Consider the following 14,071-nt stretch of genomic DNA (forward strand, 5'->3'; position numbering starts at 1 on the left):
ACATACCAGAGTTCTCCGTTCTGCCTCTTGTGTGTTGAATGCTTTTCACAAAAAGACGAACTTCCGAAGCATCGATTCATCGCGTATGCGTGTCTGTGCAGGCATTTTGTTTTTCATTTCATATTAGCATCACCTACGTGTGAAGCATTTTCGCTGTATCGTATATTGTATGTTGTAGATGTGTTTTGTGGTGAATTGTGTCGCCATCTCCTGTTTATTCTTTACGCGAAAAGAAGCAACCGGTTCCGCTGATAGGTACAAAACCTGTACTTTCATGGGCATGCTAACGAAAAAAACAGCGCTGCTACCTTTTTTCGCCGGAAGCTGAAAAATTAGCTTTAATTTTTTTTCCCGCACAAAGCACGTAACTCGGCGTGCCTGTTCCTCAGTCAATTAGTAGACGAAAAACTGAAAAGCAGTCAGGTTGAAACCAGACATTTTCTTTTAGACTTTTATTTGGAGGCGTCGTATGGTTACTTGCTTCCAGACGGACTGCAGGAAGCACGTCCTTTGAGTCCAACTCTCGACTCCAGGTTTCCTGGCTGGAGTACAGCAGCTGGAGCCTCCCTTGTGTCGTTGTGGCTTTTATGAGGTTATAGTAATAAAGGAGATGCCTCGGTGCGTATAGTAGGCGCTGGAAGGTGTAATGGAATGCGGAGTGGTGGCAGCCATCTCCACTGGGCTCTTTCTTCGCCGTTAGAAGGACCGAAGCCGCCTTCGCTGCACAGGCCTAGAGAACTGGTGTCCATCCCGCTGCCGGTGCGGCTCCTGGTTCTCCTCCTGGGATGGCACGCATGTTGCATTGTCACCTATGTTGTAGCGCCCATCCAGGGTCGGGGAACAGATGCCTGCGAGGAACGGTTTGTGTCAATGAGAGTTAGGTGCTGGAAGTAGTAAGAGAATATGTCTACTTAGGGCAAGTAGTGACCGCTGATACGGATCATGAGAGGGAAATAACTAGAAGAATAAGAATGGGGTGGGGTGCATATGGCAGGTTCTCGGAGATCATGAATGGCAGTTTACCAATATCCCCCAAGAGAAAAGTATACCACAGCTGTATCTTACCGGTACTCACCTATGGGGCAGAAACGTGGAGGCTAACGAAAAGGGTTCAGCTTAAGTTAAGGACAACGCAGCGAGCTATGGACAGAAAAATGATAGGTGTAACGTTAGGAGATCTGAAGCGGGCGGAGTGGGTGAGGGAACAAACGCGGGTTAATGACGTCCTAGTTGAAATCAAGAGGAAGAAGTGGGCTTGGGCAGGGCATGTAATGTGAAGGCAAGATAACCGCTGGCTGTTAAGGGTAACGGAGTGGATTCCAAGAGAAGGCAAGCGTAGCAGAGGGCGGCAGAAAGTTAGGCGTGTGGATGAGATAAAGAAATTTGCGGGAGTACGGTGGTCGCAACTGGCGAAGGACAGGGTTAATTGGAGAGACATGGAAGAGGCCTTTGCCCTGGAGTAGGCATAGTCAGGCTGATGATGATGACGATGATTACATGGCTATGTTGATGCCGGAAGTTGGTCCTCTGTGATGTCACTGGGGTCTTCGTTCACCAATTCTGTTAGCGATAGTGATAGTTGGTGATAGCGATGAGGACGATAGTGATGGTGATAGTTAGAGATAGTGATATTGGTGATCGCAATGATGATGGTGTTAGTGGTGAAGATAGTAATGATGATAATTGTTGTAGCAAAAAGGTCGTGGGTTCGAGTCCCGTGAAGTTAAGGGAGTGTAAAAGGAAGAGGAGAAAGAGAGGAAAGAGAAAGGCTTTCGCATTTCCGCTCTTAGCAGACTTGAGTGCAATGCTATAATTTTTGCAAAGCTATTTGTTAGCTACTGGAGGGATTGTACTTCGTTATTCTGCCGGCAATCACTCCGCCGTAATACTTGAGACAGAAAACCAACTAAACTCGACCAGTCGGCACGTTCGTGTCCTACCAGACTTCTTTCACCACTCATGTGTACGCTTAGAAAAGTACCGCCACTACGTCTACGCCAGTTCCGTGTCGCGAAGTTTCTTAAGAAGAAGGTGGAAGGCCTAATTCAATGATGCCCGGTTCCCTGCATGAAGTAAAACTAAGTCTTTACGAGAATTACGTGCCTTGAAGAAGGGAGTAATGGTCACTTCTCAGCGTCGTTTCTTGGGAAGCCCAGAATACTTTCTTGAAAATTACCACAAACCGCGCACGAAGACCAAACACAGAAAAGGTCCGAGTGCTATTTAATGCAACAGCACTCTGGAATGTGAGCAGAACTTGTTTGAACATGGTACAGGTGTGACACAACTTTTGAGCATGCAATACTTCTACCTACCATCCTCGGCAAAATCAGGCGAATATCCCCTAGAACCCTCGGCGAAGCTGATGCCAAAGCTAAACTCCAACCTGACGCCGAAAAGTTCTGACGTATCTACAATTTTTCTCTACAAATAGTTGCAAAAAAACAAACAAACAAACATTGAGGCTCGGATTTGGCTGAGTTGGTAGTGATTCACTTAGTTAGGAAGCGCTTTTACTGTGCGGTCTTCCTTTGGGCTTTCGCCTCTGCGCTGTTCGGGCGATTAAAAATACCTTCCCTATTTTTCAACAAAGAAAGTCTCCCTTAGCGGCATTTGAACCAGTGCCGACGCAAACAGAAGACATTCGTTTCGGGAGGCCTCAGACCATGTCCACCACCGCCACAGTACCGCGCTACGTGTTCTAATTGCCACATATTAACATATTACGATGAGAAGGCCGCATCGTCGTCTTTCTGACGGACGCCTGAATGGGACTCTCAGGACAAACTGAGGAGGACAAACCTGTAATATGTACCGACGGCCGCACTTTAATGGCAAAACAATACACTTTTCATGGAAAAGCATATAATATATGGTAGAAATTGTCAGAAAATGGATGACAGGTATTTCCGGGTCGTGCCGTAAAAAAAAAAAAAACTAGCAGCCTTGACGTCAAGGAAGTTTACGGCCACAGGTCTCTTACGCCAGACGACTGCCGCCGGCCACTCCAAGACGGCAGTCATGAAGCCCCTAAAGCACTCGACGCCGTCATCAACGTCACGATTGTGAACCGTGTGGAGAAGAAAAATATTAAAAGTTTAGCTCGATATTTGTGGGGAGATGAATACGCCTTTGACTTGCAAATGCCAGCGGAGACACAAACAGCCAAGCTATCCAGTTAAATATCACCAAAAGATTTGTAGATAACCTCGTTATCAGAAGCAGGCGCCAGCAAGAAAGGAACTGTACCAAATGTGTAGCGCATCTATAAAACGGCTAATAGACGATGGTAGCCGCACACCGGTACACGTCAGGGTATTTGGATTTTCAACCTGGCCCATTCTTCGGCCGCTTCTGTAATTCGAGCTAGGCAACGCGCACGGCTTCTCCGGCTGCCTTCGCCTTTTCTTTTTTTAGCTGAATAGCGTACTCGGATTCCTTCAACGCTCTTTGTGCTTTATGTGCCGACGCGTTCAGTCGCTTCTCCTTTTTACGATGGCCTGCCCGCTTAGTGCTAAACGCTGCTTTTGCTGCTTGACGCTCAACAGCGGTCGTCGGCTCTTCCTATGCCTTAGCGACGTCTTCGGCCTTTTCTGCCGCTTTCTCAACTTTGTGTGCAACTACAAAAGTTGCCATTGGACACATAGTTGAGCTCTATGGGTGTGCGAATATTCGGAATTTACGAATACTGAATCGAATATGTTCCTATTCGATTAACTTAAAAAAGTGAATTTGTGAATATTTTAAAAAATTTGGAATGAAGGGAATAAGAAGTTCTAGAATACTTTTCGAATAACTGACCCAAAATCATACTTAGGCACGCCGTGCTTTTCTACCACCGCTGTGTGAAAAACAGAACTCACTCGGATGTCACTTAGCATACTGAAGCTATTAGACTGGGCGTTGAGCGACCCGAAGTGGTCCAGTCGTGTGGCAGCGTTCATAACGCTAGAAAATGCAGGGTCTGTTCTGAAAGTAGTAGGACTCATTTTTTAAAAATTTTTTTCATGAGAATAGTACAAACGATTACAATTTTTCAAGGTAGCACCCTTCCGCACCTGCACGCTGCTGCCAATGAGTTTTCCAGTCTTCGTACGCCTCCAGGAACGCCTGGACCGGAATGCTGTTTAGCTCTCTCAATCACGGCTACCGATCCGTGATGTGTCCCCTTGAGCGTCGATTTTATTCTCGGGAATAGAAAAGAGTGTATCCCTATATCCCTCTTCAACGATCCTGCACGCGCAGACCGCCTCTCGTCCGCCCGTTCACCCAGGGAAAAACCAGTCCTACTACTTTCAGAACAGACCCTGTATGGTCCGGAAGACTGGGCAACAAGTCAGGATTCAGATAGGTTTAGCAAACCCGACCTCCGTGCCTGATAATGAAGGCACAACTATCGTCCCTCTCATAAACTGAGATGTGGCTTTGGTTCGCCACTGTTGTCGTCAGCAGCCAAAAGTAATTTTGCGCGGTCCATTAAATGACGATCACACAGTTATTATAATGACTTCGCACTGCGTGCCTCATACCGGACATCACTGTTGCGCCTTACCTTAGCTGCAGCTGTAACTTCGACAGCGCTGCAGCCTCTAGATATTCGTTGCTAGCAATGAATTGCGTTCCGTACAAAGATTAGCACCCGTAACGGTGAATCGTACTAAATATTGGCAGTGGTTTCGATCTGGTCAAACCTGCAGGACTGCGAAAGCAACGAGGGGAGAGAGAGAGAGGAGATGGAGAGCGCGCGGCAGCGGCCCCGGCACGCTAGCTATGCGCCGCTACTGCGCATGCGCGGTATGGCTTTGCGTCAGCTCCGCGAAATGGCTCGGCGATTCGCGTAGTGTTGGTTCCGCAGCAATTATCGATTCGTTGGTCAAATGTTTAGGGGAATCCCCCAAGGTGGAGTAAATTTGTAATAAGGGAGTAATTACTCTGGCATCCACCCAAGCGCAGCCATACGGCTACAAAGGAAAGCTATACAGCTTTCTCAGAAACTTCGCAGTTAAAGAAAAATTCGTCCTGGTCCGGGGTTCGAAGCCGGGACCACCGCTTCACCGGAGCAGTCGCTCTACCAACTGAGCTAACCGGGACGGCAAGCTTATGGTTTCTGAGAAAGCTGTATAGCTTTCCTTTGTAGCCGTATGGCTGCGCTTGGGTGGATGCCAGAGTAATTACTCCCTTATATTCGATTCGTATTCAATTCATTTTTTAGATACACTGTTCTTATTCGATTCTGTTTGCAAAAGTACTATTCGCACACCCCTACTTCAATCTCATGACTCAAAACGGCTCAACGACTGCCATTGCGGAAGTGGAAGTGCTGGAAGCGCGGAAACAACGGATGAAATGTAAAGACGACGAGCTATAGGCTAATAAGTCATCGCTACGGTAAAAAACTTGTGTGCCACGCAAGACATACCTCGGCTATAAGAAAAAATTCAGGGGGGGGGGGGGCACTTCGTTGACCTAAAGTGCGGTGAGGCGAAAGCCTTTAGCGCGATGTTGCTGCTTGTGTCACCGATGTAGGGTTAAGATGTTAATTAAGCACACAATTGTTTGTGAATGCTGGAGACACGCTGGAGGGCGTTTGGGAGGCATCCGTCTGATTCGATGCCTTTCTCCAAATACTCTCCAGCGTCCTCGACAATGAGAACTACATGTGCGTTGGCAGGAAGTAGCGTAGCCATTAGCACGATCGGCTGCGGAACGGAAGGATGGTGGTTAGAATCCCATCGTGTACAAAGATTTTTTTCCTGGTCTGACTAGAAAAGCGTGACACCTCTGCTGGCAACCTTCTGCTGACAACCTTCTGTCAACAACGATCAGGCATTAAAGGCCTTAGCCTTAAAAAGAATAACTCTGCAAGAAGGATGGGAAAAGAGAGAAGAAGAACCCTACGGGACAAGCGCAGTTCTTCTCTTGTCTCGTCCTTTTTGCGCGCTTATTTTTTGTTTTCATCATGTCGTATTAACTAGCCCCTCACCACACTCTCCTAGATCACAGCTATAATGATCGAAAGCGTATGAAAAGTGGATAGAGAGTGCTGCGTATACCTTCGAGGCAAGGACAGTGGTCCGGATAGGCTCCGCCCTTGACCTGGAATTCGGTGCACTGTTCACCCATCTCGGCCCGTGGCTGGCAGGTTCGTCTGTGGTGCCGACTCAGCAGGCAACACAGCTCTGGTCGGCAGTCGTTGCCGTTCCGGCACGGACCGCCGATGTCGTTTCTCTGGAAGAAAGAGAGTAGAATTTTAGCTTTCTCGCCCAGGATGGCGCCTTCACAATATTCTGCAACTCCTTCCGCAGAACGCGATGGACGGATTCGGAGAACAGGTGTAGCAAAGAATCCGCTGCCAGTTCAGCAAGTAGGCCATGGGCGTGTTGAACTTTGAGCGGCAGTTAGAAGTGTTTGAGTTTCTTACTTGATGGAGGAAGTCAGTAATACATTCAGTGTCGTGTCCTGTTGAATCTTCGAAATCCGCCTACTGCCAGTTAAACCCCCTATTAAAGTACTGCACAAGAGGTAGTAAAAGACCTTAAGAGTAATATTTTATGTGCCGATAAGACTCAATAGCTTGCATGATATATTTTCTTAAACTGACTGTTTCATGTGCTGTATTTTCGTTCAAGTTTGTGTCCCCTTTTCTTTTAATTGGAACTCCTAACCATAGTTTAATGATCATGATCTGGTGTATATTTCGGGTTGTGCTGCTACCAAGATGCTTGTTTTGCTTTTACAGGCTCGTATGTGTACTGTGTTCTACATTTTCTTGGTTAAAACATGTCAAATCAAACTCAAGAGAAGAGGAAAAGTGATTGCAAAGATGGTTGCCTGCCTTATCACTATAGAATACATATTTCCCCATCCTTGAAACAAAGCTTCGCACCGACGAAGACGAAGTCGTATTGGTCTCTCTTGAGTTTCTCGGTGCTTGCATCGCAATCGGATTTCAGCTCGTGGTTTCAAGACCGCGGGGCCTCTCCCGAGCACACACTGCGCCCCATGCTGCGACACCTGGCAGATATGACGGCGTGCTTTAATTGAAAAGTGAGCTCGATAGAAAACGTTCTTTTTCTGTAAACATAATTAGCTTGAATCACAAGTGTTCGTAACATATGCCTCGTCATTTCAATAAGACTGAATTGTATAAAGAAGTTTTTACCCACTATTTAGTAAACAGCTCGGGAACTCTTCTCTCTTTACCAGAATTGTAATAACTCAAGGAGTTTATTTTAGTTCTCCAAAGTATTTGCATATTACACCCGAAGTCTAAGACATCAAGTAAAATATCGGCTGAGGAGATACCCGCCAAGGCGCTCGTCTACCGAGCCGGAGTACCCGGGTTTGAACCCGACCGCGGGGGCAGCGTTTCGATGGAGGCGAAACGCAAAATGCGCCCGTGTGCTGTGCGATGTCAGTACACGTTAAAGGCCCCCAGGTGGTCGAAATTATCCCGGTGGCCTCCACTACGGCACCTCTTTCTCTCTTTATTCTTTCACTCCCACCTTCGTTCCTTCACTTACGGCGCGGTTCAGGTGTCCGTCGAAATACGTGTGAGAGATACTGCGCCATTTCCTTTGCTTGAAAACCAATTTACCAATTTTGGATACTATTATCTTGTTAGCCTACAACTTTGCTGTAGTGACTTGCCGCGGGGCCTCAGTGGTTACAGCGTTCGGCTACCGAGCCCAGGTTCACGGATCGAATGATGGAGCCGTATTTTGTAACGTTCAGATTCAGAGACAGCTTTAAAGGTATTTGTACTTTACAATAAGTTGTGGTAGGCAATATCACAGTGATCTCACATGTGTAGGGCGCTTATTTCTTTCATCTCGATCTGCTCTACAGTCCGCCGGTCTAGAAGCACAGCGCAGCCGATGGTCCTGCCCTCGGGCGGCGCGTTTCGCAGCAGCGGCCGCAGATTGACGCCCTTCGTTCTCCTTCCACGGCAGTCATGTTCCGGATAGTTACCGTGGTACGCCTTTCTACATTCTCGCCAAAACTTCTTCCTAAGCCTGAGTAGCTTCGGGACGTTAAACCCCATAAAACCAAAACCAAATCTCGCCATACCCTCCTTCTTCTAGGGTAACCCTTCTTCTCCTTCTAGGTTAACTACCCTCCGGTTGGTTCCCATGGCAACCACGTAACAGGTGCTCCTTAGCACGCTGGTAGGGGAGGGATACTTCCACGTCGACACGTCCGCGCTGGCCGGAGAGAGAGAGAGACAAGGACGACGGACGCAACTTGGGCCGCGTTTTCTGAACATTCTGCGTGGACTTTCCGGCTAGAGGGTTGTGTGGGTGGAGCGAAGAAGTGGGAGAGGGAAGGCAAGAGGGAGATAAGTAAAGAAGAGGGGCATGTGCAGTACAATATCGCTTCTAGCGGGAGGGACAGAAACTAGCGCTCGGGCCAAAGCCGCCAACGTCAAAGCGAGCGATGGAGTGCGAGAGGCTCGTCACTGCCTGAACTTTGGACGTGGGCATTTGGACGTGGGCATTGTGATAGAAGGGCTGTGTGGGCGGAGCGAAGGATCGCGAGACGGAGAGCAGAGAGGGAGGATGCACAGGATGCACTAAAGTACCTTTAGAAGGCGCGCTGCGTTAGCACCTCCAGCGGGTGCGAAAGGAATCAGTACTCGTGCCGTAGCCGTCGCCATCGGAGCATTTAGGAATGAAATGCGGAATAATAAAAGCGTATTCGAAAACACGAATATTAAAAGCCTACTGCTGGGGCAAAAACGCCATATCAAACTCTTATTGCACCTGCCATTTTTTTTAATCACTGTTAGAGCTTGTCTGCAGCGAATATCCTAAAGCCTTGGTGATCCTAAAATCAAAGATAAAGCTCCGCAGGTTTCTTTTTGTTTCTCAAAAAGAGCTCGCTGTTTAGCTGCGCCTCTCAAGCTGCTTCAGTATTAAACATTGCGTCCCCTAGGCCATGTCGCGAGCTCCAGGAGGTCCCTCGTGTCTTCAGAAACTCATAGCCCGAACCTGACGAAACTAAATTTCTGCGCCTGTATAAACTTCGTTTTTTTTTTTACTCTCCTACTCATACTTGAGAGTTCTTGAGCAGAGTAACTAACTGATCTGGCCGGGTTGTAACACGGACCCGCCTCTATAAGTATACTATTATAGCTACTGAATGGCTGCATGTCCGCTTCGCCCTGCTTTGCCTGCACAGGATGTTTCAGCTAAATAATGCCAAGAAATTGGTTTTCTAGGGAAAGAAATGACGCAGAAACTGACCCGAAATGCGCCCTAAGGGAAGGAATAAAGGAGGGACTGAAAGAAGAAAGGTGCCGTAGTGGAGGTCTCTGGAATAATTTCTACCGCCTGGGGATGTATCTTTAATGTGCACGGACATCGCACAGCACACGGGTGCCTTTTGTATTTCGCCTCCATCGCGGTGGCCGCGTCCGATGGAGGCGAAACGCAAAAGGCAACAAAAACGAACATGTTTTACGAAGATTCTAGTAGCGCACGGTGGTAGGCAGTTGTTTGTTGCGTATCGTAGCACTGCCGCTCCGAGCGCCGCTTCTATGTACTACATTCCGTCCTGTCCGAGAGTCGTATTTCTCTCGACATCTCGTTCCGGTTATCACCTCGGCCGGTCCGGCCTGCTCCCTGTAAGCGTAGAGGGCACTGAACTTTCATCGCATAGCTGTCTTACCTTCCTCTTCTACGGTTTCCAGCCAATAAGCAGCTGTTGGTGCTGCATTTGCCTTTGTGTCACACCCAGGCCGGATAACAAGCACTTCACAATCTTCACCATTTCTACATATTATTCGCGCTACCGGACGAAGAACTAGAAGAGGAACAAGAAGTAACACTGAGAAGGTTGAAGAAAAATACGTATTCAAGCCCGAAAAGACATCACGCAGTCTACCCAGAAGACTATGAGCCGCAATGCGTGTGCTGTGGCTTAGTGCCGGACTTGTACCGCATGGTATAGGTCTGCGAAGACAACACGGAAACAGAAAGGATAGAAGCGACGCCGATTGTGCGGTGGGAGGAAATGCCGTCCTGCTTAGAGCCAGCCGTAAGTTCGGCAGGAGCTGGCCGAAAGGGCAACAGTCACACCTAGATTCAATGGACTTTTGGAATAAGGTGCCGGACCACCAATTTTAGGTTCAATTAAAAAAGTTTTCATCGTCATCATCTGCATATTTTTAATTCGCTGCTGCACAAAGCTAAACTACCCATATTTACAACGTTACCGCACAACAAATCTTTCGCTCCCAAGTTAGAGAGCACGTTGAGAACTGTCCTTTCTGATTTCTTTCTTTATTTATTTATTTATTGTACCCTCAGGGCCCGAAGGCATTACAGAGGGGAGTGGGAATACATAAAATTTTCAGTCTAAACAGCAACAACAAGAGAAAACAAAAATAAACCAGGAATACATGACAAATTGAAAACACAGGAAGGCAATAAGATTAGAATGCAGTAGGGATATATTAAAACAGTGTGTAGACAGTGAAAGGCAATTTTTATACAGTAATAAACGACACATACTCAGAAAGAAACATTAAGGACTTGACGAAATGCATTGTTATCAGAAATACCTGCGATGTCGTGGGGAAGGTGATTCCAGCTGGCACAAGTTCGAGGTATGAATGAGTCATGAAAACATTTGGTGTGACAAGATGGGATTCCAACTTTATGACGGTGATCAACGCGTGCTGATATGTAACATGGTCTTGACAGTAACTTTAAGGTCAGTTTAATGTAAACGAAGCCCGCGAGATTTGAATTCGGAATTTTGAATTCGGAATTTTGATTTGAATTCGGAAGTGTTGTGTAGGGCAATCGTGCGTCCCGCTTGCGACCATGCGTCACGTCGGTGCGATCGCTCACCAATCCGTCATCAATATCTAGTCATGCAGATAGAGCTAAGTCGGTTGTGGGTGTGGCAGTACTGAGTTGGCTCGTTGAAGTTGGTGGGTGCAGTAAGTATTGAACGGGTGTTGGGGTTGGAGTAGAGGTGTAGGGTTGCGTAGGGTCGCGTAGGGTCGCAGTAGAAGAACAGCAGAAAACGACACGCAACAGAGAAACGCACTCACTAAAGCTACGTCCAGATTTAGACAGGAACGCCTTCTCCAGTGTATACATTGCATCAGCAACTTTTATGTCCACAGTTGAAACATGAGAACTGAAGGGTTGATATCCGCAAGCACAACAGGGTTAATGACCTTGAAGCGTCGAATAATTTCAGGTAAAAAATTCAAGGGGGCACTTTGTTGACCTAAAGTGCAGTGAGGCTAAAGCCTTAAGCGCGGTGTTGCTGCTTGTGTGACTGATGTGTGGTTAAGATGTTAAGCTTCGCCTGTAAGAGTGGAATGCGACAGCGTCTTGCAACACTGCCAGGGAGTCCACAGAACGCCATCGCCCGTTCGGCTCTACGCCTTGCTTGTCGGTAAATTTGTTTTTGAGGAGAGGAAATGTATCTGTCTCGCATACCTCGGTGGACACCTGAACCTCGCCGTAAGGGAAGGGAGGAAGATGGGAGTGAACGAAGACACCTTATTCATTAAATGCGCCTTTGTTCATTCTAAACCATCGTGCTGGCATGGCGTAGTGGTAGCGTGCTCGTCTCGCACTCCGGGATGGATGGATGGATGGAAACTTTATTACACAAAAAAAAAAAAAAAATCTTCCAGGGTGGTCCCCTACTGGTCCAGGAGTCCACGGGCTTGCGCTTCACGTAAAGCCCGATCCACTAGCCATTTCTGGCCGGCGGGCTGAGCGGTCCGTAAAGCAGCCTCCCAGGAAGAATGAGTGGGATTGGGGATGGGGGATACTGCCTTTGGGGAAGGACATTCCCAAAGGTAATGGAAAAGTGTGGATTTGGGCACGCCACAGGTGTTACAATCAGGAGGAAAGGTGGGATGAAAGCATGAGAGGCGGTGGGGTGAAATAAAGCAGCCTGTCTGTAATTGCCGCCATGTGGCGCTGGATAAGGGCGACAAGGTACTGTGGGGTGGTGGCAGTGTCATGCGGCTGAATTTGTAAAATGTGGTAATTTGGTGATATGTAGAGAGGACCGAAGGGGCTTCTTGCGCAGGGTTGGGTGCCTGATCCTCCGGGGTCCGGGAGGAGAGTTCTCGGGCCAGTGCATGAACGCGCTCATTACCGGGGATCGAGGCATGCCCAGGGACCCACGACAGAGTAACCGTTCGGTCGAGAGAGGTGGCCGTGGTAAGAATACGGTGTGTTGCCGGAGTCGCCACGCCCTGTAGGTAGTGGCGGTACGCGGCCTGTGAATCTGTGCAAATTTCTGTTATGTTTTTGTCAATGATGGACCCTGGTTCGATTCCCCAACTCGACAAACTTCCTTCTCGGTTTTGTTTATTTATCTGGTCTGTCTAGAAAGGTCAATTAGGCTAATAAGTAAATTAACTGAACTAATTCCCACTCACTCGGAGCATCACTATACGATCCCTTCAATTGGTTGCATGGTTACTAGCCAAAGTACAATCGGCCCCGTTTGAAATTCATACGATCCCTTCAATTGGTTGCATGGTTACTAGTCAAAGTACAATCGGCCCCGTTTGAAATTCGTGCACTGTGACCTCACGACCGTTTCGACCAACTGAAAAGCGTGACATTTCTGTCGACAACTGCTGCTTACAACGATGAGGAATAAAAGGCTTCCGCCTTAATATTTCAACACCAACAGAGCCTTGCCTACCTGTTTCGGGTTCTGCCAGAACAACATGTCACGTTGCTCAACGTGATCACGACTGCCACTGGTGGACTGCCTGGACTGCCTGGACTGCTGATCCTCGCCGAATGCCCCGCAGGCGCAGAGAACCAGCAGACCGAGAACGCATCGTGGACTATTCAGGATCCCCATCGCCGAAGCCTCGATGCTGCTGCCCGTTCCGCGGCGGCAAGGTCAGTTACTCGCCCGGTGTAGTTCAACTGCACGACTGCTTCTTCAGACGCCCTTACGAATGCTTGGGCAGGTGTGCAGACTACAGACGGCGAGCTTTACAGCGGCCCCGCAGCCAGCGACACACGCTGCGAATAGAAGTACGTCGCTTTTGGCCTCGAGTTTGTAAACGAAAGAAAAAAGGCAGCAAAATCGAGCGAGGGCAAGCGGGGCGTGCGCCTCCTCTTGCCCTCTCCTTGGCATCAGACGGTACAGAAATAAACAAGCTCAACCCTTTAACCGCCTCTCTGCAGTCATTGAAGCTAGCAGCGCGGGAGGAGAAACGAGTTTAGATATAAAGCGACTTCCGGAGGAGCCTTATCAGAACTTGTTTGTGGACGAGTTACTTCGCAGTTCGAAACCGGACAGAAGAGCGCTACGCAGACGGGCAGAAAGATTGACGAAGACAAACAGAGTGGCGTTACGTCGTTTTCTAGTGCTCCGTGATAACGAAGAAGGTGCTAGCGAGAAAACCGAGGTCAAACGATACCTCGGGGGGCCCAGCAAGTGGATTGTTCTAGTTTTTTTTGTGTGTGTGTTCGCGATGACCGGTTTGGGAGCAGATACAGCTGTGGACAACCATTTGATAAGTGACTGTTAAGAGAACCGGCCTCCAAACAAGCAGCGGCCGTAAACTACCTATATGGAGTGGTACGGTCTTTAAGGTCTGTTTACACGACGACCACTGGCCCGCAGTGCAGCAGTCACGTGAGATCCCACTGCCGCTTCGTGAAAAATGCGCCTCACCTGCGATATTGGCAAACCTTGCACGGCAATATACCTAAAAAAGGGAAGCTCGGAGAAGGTGGACATAAGCGGATTTTTTTTTTTGTGGGTTTAACGTCCCAAAGCGACTCAGGCCATGAGAGACGCCGTAGTGGAGGGCTCCGGAAATTTCGACCACCTGGGATTCTTTAACGTGCACTGACATCGCACAGTACACGGGCCTCTAGAATTCCGCCTCCATCGAAATCCCGGCCTTCGTGTCAGCAGCCGAGCACCATAACCACTGAGCCACCGCGGCGGCTCATACGCGGATTAGACACGCGTGTTGGCCTTTCTTCACACGCGTGCCAGGCGCGGAGCTCACGGAGCGGAAGTGAGAAGTCGCATGACGCCTGGTCCGCCGGCCAATGGT

At 48.4% G+C, this 14,071-nt stretch overlaps 1 protein-coding gene across 1 annotated transcript; it reads right to left on the reverse strand.

Annotated features, from left to right (window-relative positions):
- Nucleotides 1-424: 424 nt before the first annotated feature.
- LOC149336705 (uncharacterized) lies at nucleotides 425-13,118 on the reverse strand. Its single transcript, XM_089554757.1, has 3 exons — nucleotides 12,691-13,118; nucleotides 6,054-6,228; nucleotides 425-848 (listed from the first exon to the last, which is right to left on the reverse strand). Exons 1-3 carry the CDS (start codon nucleotides 12,853-12,855, stop codon nucleotides 697-699), a joined length of 492 nt encoding a protein of 163 aa, XP_089410883.1. The 5' UTR covers nucleotides 12,856-13,118; the 3' UTR covers nucleotides 425-696.
- Nucleotides 13,119-14,071: the final 953 nt, after the last annotated feature.

The sequence above is a fragment of the Amblyomma mixtum genome, chromosome 7, assembly GCF_055824585.1.
Source record: "Amblyomma mixtum isolate Tamu chromosome 7, ASM5582458v1, whole genome shotgun sequence".
Lineage (NCBI taxonomy): Eukaryota > Metazoa > Arthropoda > Arachnida > Ixodida > Ixodidae > Amblyomma > Amblyomma mixtum.